The 26,059-nt window shown below is 31.2% G+C and overlaps 1 protein-coding gene across 13 annotated transcripts in view; it reads left to right on the top strand.

Annotated features, from left to right (window-relative positions):
* Rab3-GEF (Rab3 GDP-GTP exchange factor) overlaps window positions 1-26,059 on the top strand; it is a 176,712-nt gene that overhangs the window by 86,585 nt on the left and 64,068 nt on the right. For 12 of the 13 annotated variants that reach the window (XR_015043574.1, XR_015043573.1, XM_085825655.1 and 9 more), the window contains exons 18-24: window positions 3,345-3,410; window positions 6,487-6,601; window positions 10,490-10,673; window positions 10,894-11,103; window positions 20,592-20,679; window positions 23,219-23,332; window positions 25,509-25,630. Coding sequence is in view for 11 of the 13 variants with exons in the window: in XM_085825655.1 (XP_085681781.1) it covers window positions 3,345-3,410; window positions 6,487-6,601; window positions 10,490-10,673; window positions 10,894-11,103; window positions 20,592-20,679; window positions 23,219-23,332; window positions 25,509-25,630 (899 nt within the window). In the remaining 2 variants the exon portion in view is untranslated. The remainder of the gene's footprint in view (window positions 1-3,344; window positions 3,411-6,486; window positions 6,602-10,489; window positions 10,674-10,893; window positions 11,104-20,591; window positions 20,680-23,218; window positions 23,333-25,508; window positions 25,631-26,059) is intronic. The other variant, XM_085825652.1, reaches the window with a different exon arrangement.

Below are 26,059 nucleotides of genomic sequence, written 5' to 3'. Positions count from 1 at the left end.
GATAAACAGATTTCGGAATGGTTAGAAAAACAAAGGATATGCCTTTATCCATTTTTTGCAGCGATTCCACTTTTTGTTTGATGGACATCAAAACGTGCTTTCGGTTTGTAGATCCTTTGGCAGCTCCAGAATCAGAAATTCTTTTTGACATAATCGAAAGTTCAAGCTTACTTTTATAAAATTGCTCTAACAGTCTGCAAAAAATAATAAGCCTGATCCAATTAGACGATTAAGGGACAACGCAATCTACAACATAAACTGAAATAGATAATTATATAAATTTAGCTTAGCTAATACCGTCCGTTATACATTAAACGCGCATGCGTAAACATATTATGCGCAGAAAGTTTGTAGCTTTGAGGTCCGGAGTATAGATCATTCTGGATTATGGTTGTCCGGATTGAAGACTTTTGACTATATTTATTTTACTATATTACCACCAGTTATTGCAGCTATCAATGCATAACTTTATTAGGTTTTGAGCTGCTTTTTATTTATTCATTATATATATATATAAAAAATACAATATGTTATCTCATTCTTATTAAGCTAATTAAATTTTAAATTATGGAAATTTTATTGTAAACAAATAAAATGATTAACTATTGCTGCAAAATTAGAATTTTCATATTTTAAAATTCAATTAGCTTAATAGGAATGAGATGATATATTGTATTTGTTAAATTCAAATTTCATTCCTTGCAGCAATGACGCAAGAGAATTATTTAATTTTATTTAACTTTACTAAATATTTTCATATGAAACTATGTACAGTCAAAAGTCGTTAATCCGGACTTGTCGGGACTTTGGCGATTCCGGATTATCGATTTTTCCGGATTATAGATCATCAGTTTAAATCTGGCAAGATGGCATGCAGAAATTATTAAATTAAAAATATGAAACCATAATTTATGAAATAAAGAAAAATTATGATCTAAAGGGTATCAAAATTTACAAAAAAAAGCTTAATATTTATTTGTTTACTTTATTAAACATTTCTTTCAATGTAAGTTGTTTAAGTTGCTTCGTTTTACGTGATAATACTTTCTCTTCAATTCTATAAACAGACATAATTTCTTGTTTAGCTACAAAGTTCCGCTGTTCAAGTCCTATAATTGCTGTGTCGAGAATACCGACTAATTTGTCAATCGAAATTTTTTCATTTTCAGTAACCTCTGTGTCACTTTCTTCACTATCGAAGCGAGTTATAATGATGAAGAATTTAATTTAAATCATATGAAAGATGGAGTACATCGAGATGAAATACTACATTTAGCAAGGAATTATAAGCCAAATAAAATAAAAACATCTTAACATCTTCCCTGAAGATAAGGATGGTGCTGACAGATCAACTTCCAATTCATTGCGCTCCGTGGCGTCCCCCCACCCAGCCGCAGAGCAGCGTGAAAATGATAAACAGATTTCGGAATGGTTAGAGAAACAAAGGATATGCCTTTATCCATTTTTTGCAGCTATTCCACTTTTTGTTTGATGGACATCGAAACATACTTTCGCTTTGTATATCCTTTGGGGGCTCCAACATCGGAAATTCTATTTGACATAATCGAAAGTTCAAGCTTACTTTTATAAAATTGCTCTAACAGTCTGAAAAAAATAATAAGCTGGATCCAATTCGAAGATTAAGGAACAATGCAATCTGCAACATTAACTGAAATAGATAATTAGATAGTTTTAGCTTATACTGTCCATTATACATTAAACGTATTATGCGCACACGCATATGCGCAGCCGTAAAGGTCTTATGCGCATGCGTCAACGAAACGCATGCGCAGAAAGTTTGTAGCTTTGAGGTCCGGATTATGGGTGTCCGAATTAACGACTTGTGACTGTATATATAATGAAGGAGACAAAGGAGATTTATACGTACAAAGTTAAACATAAGCAATTAATATATTTTTTTAGGTTTAGCCTTCAAATATTTAATGCAGCATTTTCTTTTTATTCCGATTTCCGAGATTTTGATTTATTACCAGGGACATAGCTAGAGTGTCCAGCGCCCGGGGATAACTGAAGAATTTGCACCCCCTTTCTGTGTGCCAAGAATGGAAAACATTTCATTACAAAATTTCGTAGCATCAATTTGGCGCCCCTTTAATGCTGCACCTGGGGACAGATGTCCCCTCTTGCCTCACCATTAGCTACGCCACTGTTTATTACATATATATATAGAGAGAGATATTAAGCAATTTATTATTTATTTTTACCTTGTTTACTTTATATATGTATTTAAGTATCCAAAGTCAAATTTCAATTATCTAGATTAATCAGAATTGAGTTTATATAACTGTATGTAATAAACTGGCATGAAAGTTTCCAAGAAGTCATTAGCATCAAATGGGAGAAAAAAAGAAATTTCATTTATTGGAATTAAATTTATCATAATTTCTTATAAAAATGTAGTAAATAAATTGTGAGATATGAGATATATCATAAAAATGTAGATAGTACACAGTAACAAAAAGCATGTCTTATGTCTATAATAATACAAAAATATTCTTTTGTATATTTTTATCCTCAGTTGACAGAAATATACAAATATTTACAAACAATTGCAGATAATTTATAATATAAAGATTTTTTTTAATTGTGTTATTTTGTGTGTTTCTCTGTAAAGTTATACAAATTATTAAACAGAAGTTTAAACATTATTTATACAGTAACATACAATCAATAACATGCCTAGTGAACACTACAAAATATTTTTGAGTGAAGATTACAACTGTTATGCAAGAGCAAAAGTGCATGAAATGAGAAGAAAGTAAGCTTAAACAGCTATGTAATTCAAATAAAACAAAAATTTCAAATCTAAATATAAGCAGTAATAATTATATAATTCATACATTTGCTCTCTGATGCAACTTCAGGAGTTTTTGGAAATCTTCTGTGCTTCGATATAAGTAAATACTGACCTATTATTATAAATATTATTTGTTGATTCCTTTCATTCTTTATAGTCTATTCACTAACACACAGGGAAACTTATAAGTTGCTAAATTATTTGTAAAGTAACATTTTGTATGAAGAATAAATTGCTAATGGAAATTGTCTGGTTAATTCATGATTGAAATCTTATTATTTTTTAGCATTTAAAAATTTTTACAAACTCTTTTCATTTATTCTTAATTTAATAGCTTTCAATAATAAATTAATTTTTAATTTAATTATTTTTTATTTATTAATATTATTTAATTACTGTATGAAATCTTTTTTTTAAATTTTATTGATAATTTAAGCAACTGATCAATTTCTACTAATTTTTCATTTTTTACAATAAAAATTATTGTGTGATATGATTTCTCCTTTTTAATTTATTGATAATTTAGGTAGCAGATCAAGTTCTATATCCAGACCTAGAGATCGACCTCAGCCATTTGGACCTTTCCCAAAAGGTTGAATTTTTAATATTTATGTTATAAAGTGTATATTCTGCATAATGTGTGCAGTAAATAGCTTTTAATTGCAATTCATGTGATTCTTAAAAGTTTGTGAAGTTAAGCTATATAATTTTATCCTGTTCTTTTCGAGGTAAAGTGAGTAAGGGTAATTTTTGTGGGAAAATATCTGATTTAAAAAAATTTTATATACTAAATTAAATGCAAGAAAACTTTGTATTGTTACGAAATGTGAAATGTACAGGCGCGGTGAGATAGCTTATCCGCAAGGCAGTTTTAGGGTTGCCATAAAAATGTCAAGGGAAGGCAGGGTTGCCACATTTGGCAAGAAATTCCCCATTTGGCAACAAAATTGGCAATATATCATTTACGGATGGATAACCTTCTGGAACGAATTCTTACCGGTTTGGCTCAGAATGTTCTCAAACACAAGCTGAAAGCTATATAAACCCTGCTGGTCCACAGTCAGTTAGTGTGTGTGCCTCGTCTAACTAGCTGATAGTCAGTCATTGAGCGAGTGTCTCGAAGTCTAGCGCTGAGTTGGTCGTCGAGTGCATCGAGAGAGTCTTTTAGTGCATCATCGAGTTTTGTCTTAGACTGTGCTGAGTCGAGAGCTATACTCTTGTGTATTGTCGAGTGCATTGCATGGAGAGTCTCGAGAGTATGTGGAGTTCCAAGAACAACCAAGCAGAGTTGGGAGCTGTACTCGGGCGCTTTGCAGTTAAGCTGTCTCCACCGTTATTGCCTGATAATGTGAAGGCTGTGTCGCTGATTGTGTTAGCATGTTTATAGAAGTTCTTCGACGACTGTAACATGCTTTGGAGCTGTCCTAACAATACTGGAAAATAAAGTGTGTTTCGATACTTCATCAACTGACGTTGTTATTCACTTCACATCCACACAAACCCCGTACGAATGTGAAGGAAGAAAATAATGTAACAACTGCTGTCAGAAAAAGAAAAACTCAACGACTGGTGTCAGAAGTGGGATTTGCAAGTGAATGCCAGTGACCCGCCTGCAGAGGAAAGCCATGGCAGAAGAAATGAAGACTTTGATGAACATTTTAGCCAAGTTAAAAGTCGGATATGTTACGATGAGGGCTGAGATAAAAGCTGGATATGAAGAGATGAAGGCTGAAATGAAAGCCGGACTGGCTGAGATAGAAGCCGGATATGATGAGATAAAAGCTGGATATAAAGAGATGACAGCTGAGATCAAAGCTGGACTGAAAGAGATGAAAGCCGGACTGAATCAGAAGAAATAAATGGCAGCCAAGAAAGGTGTGAAAGCAACTCTAACAGGTGAAAGTGGCGCTTACAGAAGAAACTGGAGCCATAAAAGAGGATGTGGATATGAGAAAAGTGGCTTCTGAAGAATCAAAGGATGAAGAAATGAAGAAAGTAGCTAATGAACTATCTGAGGAAGATCAAGAAATGAAAGATGAAACAACTAACGCGATTAAAGATAAAGAACGAAAATGTGAAGAAATAAAAGACGGGAAAGTAGATTTTAATTCTCAAGTGTGGAAATGCGATTGTTAAGTTCGTTGAAACTGATAGTGAAGTTACGAAGTCGCAGGCAGCAGGTGTTGAACCATCTGAAAGTGCATGTGATACAGAAATGGGAGAAGCTGATGTGCAACTTAAGCAGTATGCTTCAGTATTGCAGAAAATTCACTCACCTCACAAACTATGTGTGTGTCTCATAGTGCTGGTTGTGCAGACAAGGACTTGATTCTAAACCCGGATACTTCTGCTCATAAAGGATCGGAATTTATTCGCTACCCTGGTGCAAACATCAGAACTGGTTCCCAGGAAATGAAGGTGAATGGGCATGTACCAGTGGCTGAAAATACCGAGGTGAACTGTATACATGATGGGAATGAACTACAGAGTAATGAACAAAGTCTCAGACCTTCCTGTGGATGAAAAGTCTAAAAGGACTGAATCTTCATACTGTGATATGCAAAACAGAAATGCATCTGAGAACTGCAGTGGAAAAGTATTTGACCCGAGTATATTTTAAATAGACTGTAACTGAAATTCATTCTTAATTTGTATAATTTAAAATTGTGATGTGTTTAATTTGTGTATGTAACTTGTACGTAATGTAAATATCTGTTTCTTTAGTTATGTTATTTATTTATACCTTATGTTTGTTTGTATCAAATTAGGCTTCTGACCAAGAGTTGTACTGCCCGGGATGTTCAGTCCTTGGGAGGGGGTAGTGTTACGAAATGTACAGGCGCGTAGAGATGGCTTACCCGCAAAGCAGTTTTAGGGTTGTCATAAAACTGGCAAGGGAAGGCAGGGTTGCCACATTTGGTGAGAAATCACCCATTTGGCGATATACCATGGACGGATGGAGAACCTTCTGGAACGTATTCTTACCAGTTTAACTCAGAATGTTCCCGAACACAAACCGAAAGCTATATAAACCCTGCTGGTCCGCAGTCAGGTAGTGTGTGTGCCTCGTCTAGCGAGCTGATAATCAGTCATTGAGCAAGTGTCTCGAAGTCTAGCGCCGAGTTGGTCATCGAGTGCATCGAGAGAGTCTTTTAGTGCATCGCGAATTAGTGCATTGTCGAGTTTTGTCTTAGACTGTGGTGAGTTGAGAGCTATACTCTTGTGTATCGTCGAGTGCATCGTGTGGAGAGTCTCGAGAGTATGTGGAGTTCCGAGAACAACGAAGCAGAGTTGAGAGCTGTATTCGGGTGCTTTGCAGTGAAGCTGTCTCCACCATTATTGCCTGACAATGTGAAGGCTGTATTGCTGATTGTGTCAGCGTGTTTATAGAAGTTCTTCGACAACTGTAACGTATTTGAGCTGTCCTGACAATACTGGGAAATAAAGTTGTTTCGATACTTCATCATGTGTCGTCGTTATTCACTCCAAATCCACACAAATCCTGTACGAACGTGAGGGAAGATAATAACATAACAACTGGTGTCAGAAAAAGAAAAACGCAACAGTATGTTGTATTAGAAACATCATGGCTGGATTTTATTGTCATGCATTGTATGAAAAGTGTATAATATGTAACTTAGTTGCTTTATTCTTTTTTCTTTAAAAAGGGCGAAAAATTCAAGTAGAAAAGACTACACTTATCAAACATACTACCACTCAGCAGAAGAAGCAGCAAGATGCACAACGAATGCAGACTTTAGAAGCTCACAGCACTTCTCATACGTAAGTTTAAATGCAATTTTTATAGAAGTATAAATAAAACATTTTATTACAAAAAAAAAAAAAAAAAAGTTTGTCTTTATATAAAAACAAAATCATGCATGATACTTGGAAATCAATACAGATTCTGGACATACATTTTAACGATGCCCATTATTTTATAGCATATATATATGTAATAATAAAATTTAAAAAAAGTCAAAAATACACTTAAAATTCTAACTGTCTGTTCTTTTCATTTTTAATGGCGACGTTCTCTATTTTGAAAGTACGTGGAATTAAATCCACAGCCCCATAGTCAAGTTGTTTTTCCCGCCTTTTCTACACGTACAGTTATAGAATGTTCTGGAAATATTTAAAGCGAACTGGATTGGCTGATGAAGCTGACGTCGTTTCTTGGAAGCTCCGCATTTCCAGAGGCTATAAAAGGACTCCCAAAAGAATATCGGTGCTTTTTCTTAAATGTCACGATGCAGTAAACTTCATACGAAAAGTTATTAGTAATTTTTTTATTTACTCCGGATATCTGATTTTGTAACTGCTATTTCTCCTGAATAATAATAAATGGATCCTGTTTTTTAAACTTATCGTCTGATAATTTAAGCTACGACTACATTTATGATTCTTCAACAATCTATTTATTCCTGACAAAAGCTGGTACATCACATATATATATATACTAAAAAATCATGAAATATTGCTAATAGGCATCATTGATTTTACGGCATAGTACAAGTTTATCTTTTATCAACAGAAAACTCTTCTAGGCTCTTAAACCTGGAATGTCACAGTCCATTAAATGCGCAAATTCATTACAAAAATGTTCAGATTTAAAGGTATTATTCTGTTGTAGTCTTAATAATTTCATTTTTCAAAGATTGAATGCTAATCTTAATGATGCCTTAGGGAGATTCAATCTTTTTGCACGAATAATAACATAATTTTAAGACTAGACAAAACTAATTGCCAATTTTTTACCTTGAATAGACAGCTTTTCTTACCGTACCTTCTTTATCATGGTGAAATAATCTCTGTTAGTAATAATATTACCTATTGGGATGCAAACTTTATTCACATCTGAATTAGAATGAATATATTTCTTAGATAAAGGAAAAAATTGAAATGAGACTTCTAATTTTGAAATGGCTGCAGGCTGCCATTGGGGGTGAAGCAGATAAACTTTAATAAATATGCCTAAAATGTGCATTCAACCCTTATTTTATTACTGAAGTTTTGGTGTTGGCTTCCATCAATTCAGTCAACATTTTGTCAAGATCACAAAACCAATCTCTTCGCCTAATAACAGGTGCAGTTAAATCCACCTGGATTGTGGCTATGGAAGCATTAAACCAATATTTTTCCTGTCATGCATGACATTCGTAAAAATGCTGCAGTTTTGTTTCAAGAACTTATTAGGCTCCCAATAATAAATATTAGAGGAATTACAATTTTAACAATGGTAGAAATTTAGATGCAAGTGGGTTTCAATCGAATTGGTTATAAATTAGCAGAAGACCTAGACCTTGTTCAAAAAATGAATGTAATGGCTGTACCTTTGTGTCCTCTTGATTATGGTGACTTTTTCTCTTGATTATTGTGACAAATTGGCTCGTGTATATCTCGAATGTGAGAAAATCGAAGAGTGAAATGCCCACTGCCTAGATCAGAGCCATTGCTTTTGAAACTATTGAGAGAAGATATCCCAGTAACCCATGTTTATACTTATGGATCCATGATTCAACGAATTACTGGAGCTGGTACAAGAATCTATTGTGACCATTTTGTGTTCTATAAGGCAGTGGGAAGAGATACAACCTGTTTTGATGGTGAAGTTGAGGCTATATTTATTGCTATGAATCAGTTAAGCACTCAGAAAATTAATTTCTCTTGTGTTCTTAAATTTGTCTGATAGCAAAGTTGCTTTGCAGGCTATCTTTAACAATAAATTTTGTACTTCCCAAAGAATTTACAAATGTAGGAAGGTTTTCAACACTCTGGCTGACTCAATTGTCTTGCAGTGGATTTCTGCGCATTGTGGCATCGAGGGAAATGAAAGAGCTGATTTCTTGGCAAAGAAAGAAATGATTATTCTACAAACCACTAATAACCATGTGATTTTTAATTCTGCAAAACTCCTAATTAAATTAGAATTTAAGAAGAGGTTTGCTTCCTACCTATCAAACGAGGCTAAGGGAAAGGCCTGGGGCAGTTTCACCAGTTATTCCAGATTTTCCTCGTCATGTAGCCCATGGCGTTATTTTGTTTTTTGACTGAACACGGTTGTCTGAATGCCCATCTTTATAAAATTTGACTTAAGGACTCATCTGTCTGTACTCTAGTAACTCCGGACAGTCCATGGATAAGGAGCATATTGAAAAATGCACTGCACTATTATCTTTTAATTCTATTAGTCTTAAGTATTGGGAAGCAAAATAAAGATTAATGGCTTAGTGGCAAAATGTCTGGCATTTGTCTAAATAAATAAATACAAATTTCACTGTTCATCTTTCCATCTACATAAACATGAGTTGGTATCTCATTAAGAATTGCTATAGTAAACTATTTTTAACATGGCATGTACTTTATTTTTTCTGTGTTTGTGTGATAAGTCACTAAATATCACACATGATTTCAGCTTAGTACTAGATGGCATTTAAAGAAAAAGTTGTGTGGTTGAAATAAGCAGCAGATAATATAAACAAGATTTTATGCTTCTATGTTAATAATATTCTCAACTGCTCCATGTAAATATTTCAACAAGCAGATGTGTATGCAGTCAGTCTATTACAAAGATTAAATTTATCCAGAGTGTTTCTATCATTTAGAAGTAGTATTAAAAATTACTGTATGTAATAAATGTATTAACTGGCTGTAAAAATTTACTGTATGATGCAAAAAATAACAGAGAATGAAATTATTCACTGAAAGTGTTTTCTTCCTATAATTCATTTTTTACACCAAAATACCCTTTCCTTATAAAAAATTCATACTTTTTCCTTCATTTCTAAAAAAAAAAGAGATTTCCCCAGCCCTTTTTATGCCTAAAAATTTAAATTAACAAAATTTCAACATGAAGTCATGTTTGTTTTAGTTTCTAATAAATTTAATCTATTTTAAGTTTTTTCTCCCTTTTGAATAATAATTAAGACCTTTTAAATTATTGTGCATGATTTGCTGCTAATAATTGTAGTTTTACAATGATATATTCCCGAACATTCAGAAATGCACTAATTCTCATTAAATTTAATTTTACATTAAGTAAGACAGCATTAGCAGTGCAGTGTTTATAAATCTAGACAGAGTGTGAGATTGCATGTTAGGAATTATAATAAAATCATATAATATATACAATAGCTGTATGATTTTATTGTCACTATGAAGAGTCATTTATGCAAATAAGTTCTGCAAAAAAAGAACTGCAAGTGATAGAAAAAATTGTAATAGATTGGGATAGTATCTAAAATGAGTAATGAGCAGTAAATGTGCTTGATATAGATGCAGCAAAACATTAAGGAGGAAAAAAAAAAAAAAAAAAGTGTTTGAGATTGATAATCAGAAAGTATTATAATAACCAAATGTTGTTGCCTACTAAAGGAAACCAAAAGGTATCAGTTAATGCATGAATGTTGTAATAAAAACTGTGACTTTTAAAATCATTTTATATAGTTCCATTTGCATTTTAAAATGTTTATTTTTATAGTTAAGTTTATGTAATAGAGCATTTGAAGAAAGGAATATTTCTTTTTTTTAATGATATTTGCAATTAAGTAATAAAGCTCAAAAAGAAGAAGAAAAAGTTCCCCCCCCCCTCTTCTTTTTTAGCTTTATTTAGCTTAAGCATTTTTTCTGTGTCTTTGAACTTCAATATATTGATAATCTTGTATTTTACAGAGATAATCAGACGTTTTTGAAGGAAACTATAAATGCTGTTCTTGAAGGAGAAGGAGTTGGATGGTTAAAATTGAGCAGAGTAAAAAAATTGATGGAAGATGAAAATTATCGCAATTTGGTTGTATCTAGGCTCAATAAAACTCTTGAAAGAAAAATTGGACCCGATGACCACATAGATGATGTGGTAAGATTTTCATCATTACATTTTCTATGTTGTATTTCAAAACAAGAATTCAAATCATGTACTTTTTTCATACCTAAAACAATAATAAATCTATTGCATAAATTCATTAAAAATTGATTTTGGTTGAATAAGATTGAAAAGGGGAAAACTTTCAAATGTTTTACTTTTTTAGTAAATACATTAATCATAATATTTCTTTTTTTTTCCTCCCCCTATATAGTGTATTTCAAAAGCAGTATGGAAAGGTTACTTGAAACTTCTCCTGGCTGTTGTATCAGGTTTGGAACATGCATACAGTAATTGTGGAGTTGGGGGTATGGCAAGTGCTTATCAGGTTTTAGAAATAGCTCATACTCATTATTGGGCTAGAGACTTAACAGATGAGCAAAGGCTTGATACTAGCACTAATACTACAGCATCTCTTTCTCAGGTAAAATTAAGCAGCTGTAATATTCTTTAATAATAAGTTACATTTGAAATATCACATTTTAATTCATCTATTTTTTGTTCATATGTTTCAAATCTAGTTGCCCTTGCAAATAAATTTTTAATTAAAAAAATAACATAAAATTTAACTTTCTACTGTTGTCACTGGAATTTTATTGATGAAATATTAAATATTAAGTCTAACTGGCTGCCCAGATGGTGTAGTGGTTCACGACACTGATTGCCATATAGATGGGCCCAGGCTCAAATCCTGAAGAAAATATGGATGGTGCAGCAAAGGGGCCAAAACACAGCAAACCAAAAATCCTGTCAAGAGATTGGTGGTAGGGGAAGAGCAATGAGAGACCATTGGAACCCCCACATGATATTCTACCTCAAAATTAGGGTAGAGCTACACAGTTACTGCAGTGGGATTATATTTGTAGGACCAAAGGTGTTCTGCCTTCTTCTACCTATAAAGTCTTAACTTTGGAAGCATAGTAAATTTAGTCCTGAGTTTTAAATTACTATGTATGATTTGCTTAATTGCTCTATAATTTTATTTAAATCTTTTTCTTGTATTACTTATAATGAATATATTTGTTATTAATATTTTATAGAAAGGGTAAAAAAATATGTGTTCCACTTTTTTCCAATACTTCATTATCTCATTTGATTTCGGTTAAATAGGTTTGAAATTCGTTCTATACAGGCGGAAAGAACAGAGGAATTTTTTTTTCTGTGGTATATGTAAAGTGATCGGCAATATGAATAGATAGCGATAGAATACTTATGCGTAATAAACCTATTATGTGTTAATTCACCATGTATGTACACTGCTCAAAAAAAAAAAATGGGACAGTGCTATATCTCCCGTTCTACTGGGCCGATTGACAAAATTCAAATTGTGTTCTTCATGTCTCGAAAGCGCGACTTAGGATATATATTAGATTTATATATAGCACTATTCTAACATAGGTATTTTGACACTAAATCGGACATTTTCTGAAATAACATACCGATTTTTTTACATATTTCGATTCTACGACTCAAATTCCGCCTAAATATGAAATTTTGTAAAATTTGGACCGAAATTTATGGAGAAATTCACAAATTTATGTTGGCACTTTTTGTTCAGTTTGCGCCAAGAATAGTTCACTTGGCGAACGTCTTAATATATGGCAACCTTGTTTCCTTTCCCGTGAGAGGAAAAAAAGTCACCATCATTCTTTTTTCCAAATAATATTCTTTATATATTTTTTATTATAACTGTTATTATTTTAAGTAATTTTTTCTTTTTCGAATTTCATTTTAATTGTTTAAGTTGCATTTTCTTCTTCGAATAACTGTTTTAAAAATTTCTATTTACCTATTCAAACTGCGTCAATAACTGTGCAGCATTTATTTTTTTTTTTTTCAAATAGTTTTCTTTATATATATTTATTTGTCATAATTATTATTTTAGGAAATTTTTAAATTTTTATACTTTTATTTTAATTGTTTGTGTTGCATTGTCTCTTCAGATAATTGTTTTAAAATTTTCTATTTATTCCTTCGAACTGAGCAATTTAAATATATTTATTAATATAAATTTTCCAGAATTTGATTTTATTTATTTGAATTGCGTTTCTTTCCGAAGAATATTTTGTAACCCAGACTATGATGCATTTGAAAACAGCATATATTAAAAGAGAAATTACAGTAAAGCACAGTTAACACGCCTTTCAATGTTCCGTTCAGAAAAGAAATATATAAATAAGAGAGATGTATAACGGACATTTTAACATAGGATGACTTGCATACACTGCTTTAAACAGTTTAATCATTGTGCCCATTGCTTTACACAGTTTTATCCTACATTTGGTTTCTTAAAATATGTCAAATATTTTATTTTTGAAATCGCAAGAATCAAATATCATAAGATTAAAAAGTTTTAAATTAAAAAAAAAAAGTAGAAATATTAAATTTTACGCAAAAATTTATTTTTTCTTTTTTTTTTCTTCAGGCATTCTACTTTATTCTTGCACTTTTTCTTTAGGCATTCTGCAAGTATATTAAAAAGCATCCAACTTTTCGAAATATCTTGGTATTTATGACAATCATTTTAAATAAAGTTATCGCCTTCCATTTCATAAAGGCCCATAAACGGCCGAGCGGTAGAGAATCGTTGAACACTGGTAGTTCACTCCGGGATTTGAATCCCGGTAAACGGGCTGGTTACATGGGCGTTTTCATGGATTTTCTCATGTGTACCGTGTATGCTAGCTGGTTTCTCTTAGAAAGTTCATCACGAAGTATTTGGTCAGAGCCTTTATCAGTCTTTAGAGGCTAAACATTTTGAAGTTATGAGATGAAAGGAAAGTCTGTTTTCATCAAGAGGTTTTGGTTTATTTAATTATGCCTAAGGGAAGGGATGCCTTCGTGAAGGACTTTCTAAGGAAACTGGCTTGCATACACGTTACATATGGGGAAAACCACAAAAACGCCCATGCAGACAGCCCGTTCGCGGGATTCGAACCTCGGACCGAACTACCAGTGTTCAGCGATTTACCGCTCAACCGCTGTTTCATCAGGAGGGAAAAAAAACGTCTTTAGGTGACATCCACATACATCACTGGATAAACTCCTGAATCTTCAAATAATTCGACTGAGAAAATCATGGGATTCTCCATTTATGATACGATATGATGTTCTATAACGTAATTTAAATTTATACAACCATATAGTCTACAACCAGTCGCTCTTCACTTTAATCTGTAATGATATCGTTTTTGTCTTTTATGTTAACACAAGCTCAATTGATGGTATTTGGTGGTGGTGGGGTACACGTTCAAGTGTTTTCTCTTTGAACACCTAAATTCTTTGAAGTATCCTGAAGGTATATTCAAAAGCATCCAACTTTTTTAAACATCTTGGTATGTCTGACAGCCAAATTTCCCTGCAAATTTTTGCTTACTTTTCTCCCTAATTTTCTGCTTTCCTTCTACAGTTATTTTCAGTGCTCACACAAAAAAATTAAGATTTTTCGATTCCTAGACTTCCATAAATTTTGCATTCTTGTCAATTTTTTTAAATATCAATTGCATCAACTGCGTTTCAGCTGAAGACAGCTTTTAATTTTCTAGACATTTTAACTATAAACAAAGTATAGAGCTAAGTCCAAAGCATAAATATTTTAATTAAAAGATTTTTGCTAAATGACAAAGAAATAAAACAGTCCAGCAGGGTTTATTCTGTACCACCGAGTGACCCGATTCTTATATCGGCTGAAGCAATCTAAATCATACTAAAGATCATGTTTTTTTATACAATCTATAATGCGAGAGAAAAATTAGCTTCTTAAAACATTCTTTCTAAGAGGATTAATATAAAATATTATATTTAAATATATATATTTTTAAAGCTGGGACTTGAACCAAACTGTCAGACTTTTAAAGTTTAATTTACATAGTGGTTATAATTAAAGTTTCAATTTGAAATGGTCATAAAAGGAAAACTACTGGACCAAATGTTATCAAACTTGGGAATCGTGTAAAGGAGGTTATGGGAATTTATTTTCCGCGGGAAAAAAAGAAGAGTTCAAAAACTCATCACCAGTGGAAAAATGGCGCTGTAAACAATATTGGTAAATGAAATAAGACATGAAAACATCTGTTTAAAATGTGTTTAATAGTTTCCGAAACGTGTTACAAAGCATGTTCAATGAAGCGTCCAGCATTTTCAGAGAGCAAGTTAAATCATGTTACTGCATTCTTAACAGCAGTTATTAGCATATCAGGAGGAATGTTACGGACATTTTTCATTTCTGCCAAATTGTTTAGAATATCACCTTGAGATAACCCCATAGCCAAAAGTCACAGAGATTGAGGTCTGGTTGGAAGAGGGGAATTGTCGGCCTATAAGACGTTCATTCGTGAAATGTTTCCTAAGTAACTGTGCGACACACGTGAGGTGGGGCCCAGCCCTGCATAAAAATCGTAGTATCTAAAATGCCATGTTACTGCAGTTCCATGCAGTTCATGTATCACGAAACATTTTAACATTGACTCTAAGTGAGCTGCAATCACAGTGGTCCAGCTGTCGCCTGCTCTTCAGAGAAAAATGGTTCAGTTATAAAACTAGCTGTCATTCAATACTAAACGGTGTGGAATGACTGCTATGCAATCAAATGCAGTAGGAGAATGCAATGGAACTAGATAGATAACATGAGGGATTTCTTTGGCCCAAATCGATTAAAAGCGTTTTGAATCAGTATCTTCATGTTTTAGTGCCGAATTCAGGCTTCAAAAATTACAAATTAGCGATCTGTAAGAAAACGCTTTCCAGATTGTACGCACTTGTGCGAGTGATTTGCGATCTCACATTTTCTAATCGCTAATTCGTGGTTTTCACGGACGAATTTCTCACTTACACGAATGGCGCACTCGACTTTTATCGAATTCAACGCTTTGAAATGGTAATTTGCCTACTTCAAAGTTTCTTAAGGGTATGCAACATGTTAAACCCGTGTAACAAAAGGTTAAGTTAGATTCCGACCCATATTTCGTTTAACAATATTGCATACAGTGCCATTTTCCCCCTGGTGGTGAGGTTTCCAACTTCCATTTTTCGCGGAAAATAAATTCCCATGACCTCCATTACACGATTACCAAGTTTGATAACATTTGATCCAGTAGTTTTCCTTTTATGACCGTTTCAGTGTGGAACTTTAATTATAACCATTCTGTATATTATTAAATTTTAATTTGAAGCTATGCATTATATGTATACCAAGCGTAAATTTTTCGCTTTTATGGAAAAATAAAGAATCAAAGCAAATATACTTAGGATAATGGACCAAAACTGAAAAAATTTCCCCTCCCTTCGAAAATAAAATATTGAAACTTCGACCTTGAATTTATTGGATTATCGAAATATTTAATTTGACTTGTCTTCTAAGTCCTAGTTCCGACAACAATTCCGTCAAAACTTCCAAATTACTTAAGCTAAAGTAAAAGATTTAGTATATATTCACTGTATGTTAATAAAGTAATCAGAGTGCAATAAAAATAGATTATAAAATTTACGCTGATGCAACTTTTTGTCCGACTGCGCAACATGTAATGGAAGAGAAGGCTTGTAGAGATCTGTTTTTGACATGCCTCTAAAAGTAGATGTCATACTCCTTTTGTCTCTTCAATGTCAAAAAAACTTTCCTTTGAGAGGCAACTTTAGTTTTTCGGAAAGAAAAAAATCACAAGAAGACAAATTTGAAGAACATGCAGGACGATTGAGTACACATGCTTATTTTCGGAACACAAGCGGTTCTCCGACTGGTTATTGAATAATGAAAAGATGCATTGTCATGCAATACAAAACATTCGGAATAGGTTTTCTGACTGAAAACGTAAGATTAAAAGTCATCTGCTTAATTCACAGTCATTTACAAGTCAACTACTCGGGCAATTGCAGAATCGTTTTGATCCTGAGCTGGTAAGACAAACCTAATATCACTGGATTTAAACACTTCTTTAATCTTCCGAGAACGTTCCTTCTTTAGCTCATATTCCAAGAATATTAAGTGAATACAATTATTCCAAAAGCAATTGAATATTCGTTTGCATTACAGCTTTGTAGTTTACTAACGAGTTAACAAAACTTAAATTCTGCTTTTTGTGTCTAACAATACAACAATATTTTAAATATTTAGAAATAAAGTATTAAATTGGAGCCTCACCAGTTGCCTAGCATTGAAGATTGTTAAATACTAATTGTTTGTTGCGAAGTCTAACCCAGGCTGCATAGTTGGTTTTCGTAGTTTTCTAGGTTCTCTTTACAAAGGTTCTCTATGAAAGCATCTTAATCAAATAGCTCCCATGTTCTTTCTATGTTCAAATAACCAACTAACCTAGTTTAAGCGCGATTTCTAAGTGAAGTTACTAGCAAAACCCGAATACTCATTAAAAATCATGTAGCTTGCCAATCGGGAGTAACATGAAAGATGCGGCGCCAATAATTGAATTGCTGCTACGGTACGCTGTTTTTAAACTTAGATGGTCGTTCCTTAATTAAATAGCCCACCAGCGGCTGAGCGGTAAAGACGCTGAACACTGGTAGTTCGGTCCGAGGTTCGAATCCCGCGAACGGGCTGGCTGCATGGGCGTTTTCGTGGTTTTCCCCATGTGTAACGTGTATACGAGCCAGTTTCCCTTAGAAAGTCCTCCACGAAGGAATCCCTCCCTTTAGGCAAATAACCCTCGTATGCTTTACGATAATTAAATAATCCAATTCAATCCAATCCAATCCTTAATTAAATGTAATTGATTTGTAACTTCTACTAGAGCTGACGGTTAGAATTGAAGTATAAATAAATAATATCATGTGCAATATTTGCAATTTATAAGAAGGATTTATTAATAACCGTAATAATTACTTATTATATTACTAATGATTAGGATTCAGTTCTTGACAATTACATTCTAAATTAGAATTTTAAGAATATAATGAAAATACGCTATGCACAAAAATACATTTTAAGATAAAAAAATGTGTTGATTTTTTATGTTTTAAAACTTCTTGAATTCATTTAATAAACATCGTATCCTTGTTGTTAATTGAATCCAGAATGTTGGGTGTCGTTTATATAATTATTCTTACTTGTCCACAGAATCTGCTGACTTATCCAGCCATTAAGTAGCTGCAGATCATTTCTACACAACCACCGAACTTCCATTAATTCAGTCTCTAGAGGGTTGTATGTTTATATCATAATTTGACTTTTATAAAAATGATTATTCTAAATCTTATGTTTCTATAAAAATATACTGTGCTTTAAAAATATGTATCAGCCGCTCTTTCAGCCACTTCAAAAGCAACAGTTTGTTTTTAGAAATAAATTATGCAGTTACTGTCATAAAATTCAAATAAACATGAAAATTTTGAATAAAAAAGCCTAATTTTTTGCAGATATGCTTAAAAATACACCTACTTTAAGGTGATGGTAAAAATTTTATAGGTTATAATTCAAAATTTTTTTCGAAAAATTTATAAAAATTATTTTAAAATAGAAATTTTAAAAATAAAACACAAAAAATGGTTAAATTTTATTTGGAATGAACCTAAATTTCGAAATGTGACAGAAAAAATCAAAATAATTTAATAAAAAAAGAGATATTAATAAATATTTGCCAAATTCAATTAACATTGAGGAGCTAAAATTTTGAGAGCTGATATTTTAAAAACTACTCGTACGATTTTTACAAAACTTGGTTTTCTGGCATAATTTGAGTCGTAGAATTGAAATATGGAAAAAAATTGTTATGTTATTTCAGAAAAAGTCCAATTTTGTGTCAAAATACCTATGTTAGAATAGTGCTATATATAAATCTAATATATATCCTAAGTCGCGCTTTCCAGACATGAAAAACGCAGGTTGAATTTTGTCAATCGGCCCAGTAGAACGGGAGATACAGCACTGTCCCTTTTTTTTTTTTTTTTTTTTTTTTTTTGAGCAGTGTACATATACTGAATGGCCAAATATTTAGTGACTGCATGCATGTTACTTCCTCAATAATTTCAGTATTCTCATCAACACCTCTAATAAATAATATTAATTAAGCAGTGTCATTTATATCAGTGCCTTTATCCATAGCTATGGAGTAGAATTAAAACTGACCAGTCTGGAATTCTGACTGGGATGTCAGATTTTTATTTATGTCTTCGACTGTAGAAGGCATCATTTTTTTAGTCTCAAAATCTTTTTTCAGAAAAGGTAAAAAAATATGTGCTACACTTTATCTACTACTTTATTATCTCATTTGATTTTGGTTAAAATAGATTTGAAATTCATTCTGTACAAGCAGAAAGAACAGAGGAAATTTTATTAAACTTTGGTATATGTAATTAGATCAATAATATATTTTTTTGTTTGGACATAAAACATCGCAAACTTGGAGCATGCACTGCTTAACAAACTTCTCTGAGAGCTTTATTACTTTTAGCAGTATTGTATGCTACAATGAAACTTGTAGCTGCTTCCTGAATATGTTTACTTTCTTAAAATAAATTTGTTGACCTAATAATTCCTTACAAAGATTTCCTGCTTTTTGTCTTCTTTCATATTTAGCCATTGCTTCATAACTACAATTTTTATGCTTTGATATCGTGGAAAATGGTATATTCTCTGAAGATTATTACAGCTTCCACATGAGATACACTGGTTTATCTTTTACAACTGTAATAGATAGATATAAATTCAGGTCTGTTAGTCTGTAAACTACTTTGTTTTTTTAATAGACATTTTGGGGTTGAAATATTTTATGAATATCCACAATAACCTAAGCAAGCACTGGTAGCACTATACTTTGTAATAATTTTACCACTGCTCACAATGATGCTATCCGTCTGTCAGCTTTCCATTTAATGATAGATGCAATTAGTAATATTAGACAGACAAGTATAGAAAGACAGTCATCTTTTTGCTATATGGTGCCATCTGTTATCCTTCTTCTTAAATATCTGCTATTCAACTAGCAAAGATAACCTATAAACAATAAACTAGATTTGTTGTGATAATAATGAACTAGACTTTTTATAGGTAGAAACTGAACTTTCCACGTTGATTAAAAAAGGAAAAGAAACAAAAACAGGAAAAAAGAAAAAGAGTACTTTTTTTTTAGGGATTCAATAAATATCGCTTTCTGGGAAATTTTCAGAGGGAAATGTAAATCTTGTGATACTTCTCTGTGCATGTGCCACAACACAAAAAAAAAAAAAAAAGCATTGAGCAGTGTCAATGAAATGAGACCTTTTTCTACATTAATTCATTTTCTGCCTCGATCATGTGGCATCCCTTTCTGTTTTGACACTAGCTCTGTGCAATGTATATTACACTATATAGTAATATAATAATACTTAAAATATAATATTATATATTGTATAGTAATGTATGATATCAATATATTTTTTAATTTTCGGCAGGCCAGATAAAACTTTCAGGCAGGCCGTAGTTTTCCCATCCCTAGTTTAGATGCAAATGAGTCTTCTTGCACCCATGATCATGCTTTATTCAAAATCATTCAAATTTCTCGTCTTACCCATTTCATAATAATTGTAGTAATATTTGTTCTTAAGATATTAATGTGCTTTATCTAAACAATTGCTATCTGTAAGTCACAAAGTAGTCTAGTTAAAAAGAGATAGGTTCTGTAATAGTTTGGCCACTCACTGTATACACACACATAACATATATCTTTTGTTTCTTCATTTTTAAAAAACTGAAATGTTTCATTTTAATTTATGAAAATAGAAAAGTTTTGGATCATAAAAGTATATTCAGTATTCTTAAGCTCTCCAATTTTACTTTCTGGATTGATATTTTGAAAGTGTTATAAAAAATGTGCTAGCTTGTTGCTTTGCGTCACTACATGTTATGTGTTTATAGAATTAACAATCTTATTTCTGTACATAAAGTAATTCTTGACGTCTTATACATGGGTATTTTCCTTTTACCAGGGTAGTAGTCCTTTTGGAAGTGGCGAAAATTTGTACAAGCACCTTTCTGATTCAAGTAGGCCTGAGGATACTGTTGGTTTATCTGTTGGTAAATATAAATGTGATACTAAAATAAATCAAGCTTTTAATACTTTAAAACTACTGAAATATTAAATAAACTTATTATAAAATTCATGGAATGCATCTTGCTCTGTGAATATGGTAAAAATAGTGTAGAATGTTTCATAATATGTAATCTTTTTTTATTACTCATTTTTGAAAAATCTGTTTCTCACTGAATTCCAGGTGCACTGAGAAAAATGACATAAGCAGACTACCTCTTTTAAAAGTATTTTAAATTTTTATAGGTTGACCTTTCTTTTCCCTTGCTTTAATGAACAAAAATAAAGAATAGCAATAGAAACATGGTAATGTAAAGTTTGAAATTTGAAAAAAAAAGTAATTTTACTTTGGCACTGATCAGTTTTGAGGGCAATTAGATACAGAGTTAGTTCTCTTCACCAGAAAAAAAATTAATTTATGAAAACTGGGATGAGCAACAAATGTTTTATGTAGAAATCAACGGGTGAAGCAAAGCAGAAACAAATGTAATATAATCTATCGAGGAAAATAGTAATGAGATATGAAAAACTTTATTTATTAGAATTTTGAAAGCATTGAGAAGTGGATTGGAATTTAATGTAGCAATTTCCTCTGCAGCCAAAACTAATCATAGTAGGCACTTAATCACAATTTTGACTTTAGTTCAGTGAAATTTATCCATAAATCTCCTTCAGTTGATAAATTGACTTTTTTTAATCATTTTCACACCCATAAAATTCATCTTCTTTAGTAAATGACATTAATTCCAATCTAGTTCTTCTCAATCCTTTCAAAATTCTAATAGCTTAGCTTTACCATGTTTCTTCATTTATTTTCTTCAACATTTTCACTTTGGCCCACCCAATGATTTCTGTGTAAAATGGTTGTTGTTCCTTTTACCTTTGAAAAAAAAAATTTTTTTTTTTTTTTTTTTTTTTTTTTTTTTTTGTTTCTGAAGAAGAGAGTTCTCTATCAAAGTTGTGAAAGTTTTATTCTAAATCATTCAAAACATAAGGTGGCCTTTTTCACCTTATTTTAGATTAAAGAATTATGCTGAAATGTACTTTTATTTTAAGACTACTTATTAGTTTAATTTTTGGTAATGTATGCTTTTTTATTATTATTATTATTATTAATGCTTAAATCATTCTCATTTTAGCAGTTTGTTACTTTGACTTGTATTTCTGTTTCTGTCATTAATGTTTTACATATTATCTATTATGAAAGCAATTTTAAAAATTTATTTATATTTTCTGACTAATTAGGAATATGTCATTTCTCTGTAAATAGTTCAGACTCATTTCTAAATTGAATACTTTAAACATTTAAAGTAAATGTCTTTATCATTGCATTCAATATGAATTTGTATATCTGATATATGGAGTTTCAGCAAACTTACCTAGCAAAATGGTAGTTTTACCTAAATGAACTTCTGCCCAAAAGAGAAACTATTTATAGTTCTTTTATTTGTCTGTTTAACTTTTATTTTTTATTTTAACTTCTAAGTATATTTGTGTTTTTGTATAAAGTGTTTTGTATAATAAAGTCCAAGATCAATTTTCAAATAAAGCCTTGATAAAGAAATAAAAGCACATTATTCTGTTTTATTATAACTAAAAGTGTAAAATAATTAGTAATTTCTAGGGATTATACTAAAAAAAGGGAGGGGTTATTCCTTCACGATTTTATCATCTGATAACATAACTATTTCCATATATGTATGTTTTCTCTGTTTCCTTCATGCTTACATGTATGAGGAACTTAGGAGCAATATTAGGGTGAATTGCTGAATAGTAAAGAGTTAGCCCATGCATAGCATTCAGAATAAGAGTATTTCAGTGAGAAGGAGGGCAAATAGAGAAATCATGATTATGTTTGTGTTCTAAAAGAATTTTCTTCTAATTAGTGCACACTAATACTCAAAGTAAAAATGAAGTGATTAAATATCTAAATTTAAATTGTTACATTCATAATTTAAACAATCTGTACTGAATATCTTATTATATATTATTTTTACTGCCAGTGCAACTGTTTTAGGAAATTTCTTAAATATTGAGGTATATTTGGTCAATTCTTTTATTAAAATATTAATTTATTAGTCTCAAACCTAACTTTTTTTAACCAAATTACCTTTCGGATTAACAGATGCCACCACATAAATTAATCCTAGAGGAAAAACAAAAACTTTCTGCTCTAAATTAATCATATTGGTCGAGGTTGCAAGAGTTTACTTGAAGCATTTTTCAGAATATCATACTATCCGAAGTTTCGTAGCTCTTAAAGCAAGCAAAGAAAAAAATTTTTTTTTCCATTACATGAGAGAATAAGATATTAAAAGACAGAATATTTAATAGGAATAAATACAAGAACAAATCGATCAGCTGCAATGTTAGCGAGAGCATATAAATCTGTTTAAAAAAAAAAAAAAGAAAGAAAGAAAGAAAGAAAAACTCTTGGCCAATGTTAAAATCTATGTTAACATGTTTGTTAGTTGAGTTTGTTTTCATTTTTAATAGTTATTTTAACTGAATCTGCATATTCTGTAGCAGGGTCTAGTAAAAGTAGTACAAATAGCAGCCCATCAGACGTTCAGCACCGTGCATCACCTGGCAGTGAAAAGGAATGTCATGAAAGAGGACAGATGCAAGAGTCACATTGCAGTAAGTTTATTTCATTGAATTGTGTGAAAAAAACTGTATTCTTGCTTATGTTGTTTGTTTGTTTGTTTGTTTGTTTGTTTTGTTTTGTTTTGTTGTTGTTGTTGTTGTTAGAGGGTAGGGAGGAAGGGTTGAACACCTTATCTCAAACTCCATATTTCTTTTGACATATTTTTACTTAAAGATAAAATATTTTCAAATAATATTCAGAACTTTTTCCATTGCATTAATTTGCATTATATTATAGTCTAAAAACTATTATGCGTATATAAATTGTTTATAAAGTTAAATTTAAGTCTGTGTAAAATATTATGCCTCTCTGGCTGTTGGATGTGTCTCACAATAAAATTTTTGAATAATTTTGAAATCCTGCATTTTTTTCAATCACAAAGTTGCTTGTAAATAAATTGACAGTGTCCACTTAATTGACGTTAAATTTTTAAATTGAACTTCAATATTTTGAAAATTTGTGGTATAAATTGAAAATTTGTGATATAAATTAATAGTGCTTATTATATATTGCTGTAAAAGAAGTTTTACAAAAGAATACCGTGAGAAAGTTAAGAAAAGGCATTGTTTTTCATTCAAGCAAGATTAAAATATTCTTGATCTCTATTAATAGAAAAATTTTGTTTTAGATCTTCCATATGTATAGGATCATAGTCTTCCATTTTTATATCTTTTGTATGAAAATATGCTACCTTCATGTATGTTTGTTTTCTGATTATTAATATGTATATCTGCTTATCCATTCCGACCAAATTAACTAACTTATGTGAACTAGAGATTGAATAATTGGTGACTAATATTTGTTGAGTTTAAAATCTAGAAATTAGAAGCAGGGAAATTTTTTATTATTCTTTGATATCTGTGATTATCTGGAATTTTTAATTATTCATGTTTTTCATTATTTTAAACAAGTTTATCTTTCTTCATCTACTTTTAATATGTCTTAAGTTCATATTTAGTTTGTTATTAGAAGTTGGCATATTCCACGTTGTCTACTCTAAACAAAGTAATCAAACACTGACATTTTTATTTTATAAATTGTTAAGTTTTTTCTGCTCTATTTCACTTAATAAAATGTTTATTGCAGCTATAAAAAATATTAAATTCCATACTATAAGAAGTACATATCTTGATTTTTAAGTTATGTTACATCACAGTCTTAGACTTCCTTACATCTTTATAATTATTAAATACAATAGGCTTTATTGACAGTTCAGTGTATTAACTTCATAGAGAGAATTCAGTATGATCGGTGAGTTTTCTACAAAAGTTGAAAATATTACTATACAATCTAAAATTTTGCATGTTGAAAATTTAATCGTATCTGTTCATGTTTCTCTCCATTAAAGTTTCAAATTAACTATATTAGACTCAGAAGAAAACAAATAAGTGTATGTGATCATTTTATTTACGATTTTATTATGTATATTACAATATATTTTCAAATATAAGCTAAGTGAGGTGAAATTTTGCTGCAAAATTTCAGCTGAAATTAAAAAACAAGTATGTAATTTGAATTTTAAATTACTCTATAAATTCAGCTATATGTCATCAAAAGTGCAAATATTTAGTCTAAGAACTTAACTAGATTGCCAGAAATCTTAGATTGATCCTTAAAAACATTGTTTCATTAGTAATGCTGTGGATAGAACTGAAGATGATGTATGATGCACAAAGTGAGTGAGTGATGATGTCAGTCGAAAAATGGATACTGATACCATTCACCTGGGCTTGTATATAACAGAAAGAGACTTCTGAAAACTGCTAGAAAGTTCTGAATCAGATAATGATATTGAGAAATTTGACTCATGTATTAGGATTGAATATTTTTTTTTTTTTTTTCAGTTTCTTCAGATTATTAATATTTTTCTAGTTCAGGCGGGATTGACATTAATAACTTTTGTTGTTCCTCCATTTTATCCATGTATTACTGTAGACATGAGTTGTTTCATAAAATGTTCTTTGACAGTTAGATTTGTACTTTACCTATTTAAAAGATAAATAAAGTATCTAAAGTTTTTCTTGCAAAGTATCATAACTGACAAGGAAACCATTTGATTTGTGTCTTGTTTGTAATTTTGTCAACAACTTCTATGAGAACCATTTTCATTCATTCTTAATCTACATTTAAATGCATTGATTGTAATTTTACTATATATTTTATGTATAGATGTTCATATAACTCCATCTCCTGAAAGTTCAGAACATGAAGAAGCTACTGATATGTTCAGAAGTATTATCAATGCCAAGCGAAATATTTTGTTTTCACGTATAACTAGTGTTGAATCCGAGGTATGTGAAAAATCCTTTCATTTAATGTACTTTTTTTTTATATGCACTTCCGCCAGTTTATTATAGAATTTAATGAAAATAAATTATCTTAATTTAGTCAATTTATAGTTATATATATATACATCTGATGTTTAGCCATGTCTAATAATGCTGAATATACATCAGAACTTTGACATAGATATTATAACACATGTATGAAAAACTTCTAAAAGCATCGCAATTTCTTATTAACACTACATTTTTTTTTCCTGCCCTCATGTACATTAGAACATTTTTGAATCAATCAAATACTTCTTAGAAGCAAATCATTGATTATCAAAGTTGATTAAATTTGTGATTATCCTCTCCTTTTTGTGTGGGCTGTCTAAATTTTCTCTTCAACTGCTAAAGCAATAGAAAATGTTTTTCAAGATAGTAGTACCCTTTGTT

The sequence above is a fragment of the Stegodyphus dumicola genome, chromosome 10 (assembly GCF_044657685.1).
Source record: "Stegodyphus dumicola isolate Sdum_Otavi_A_Nest chromosome 10, ASM4465768v1".
NCBI lineage: Eukaryota > Metazoa > Arthropoda > Arachnida > Araneae > Eresidae > Stegodyphus > Stegodyphus dumicola.
The sequence above is the reverse complement of the archived record's forward strand: the minus strand, read 5'-3'. Positions and strand labels throughout refer to the sequence as shown.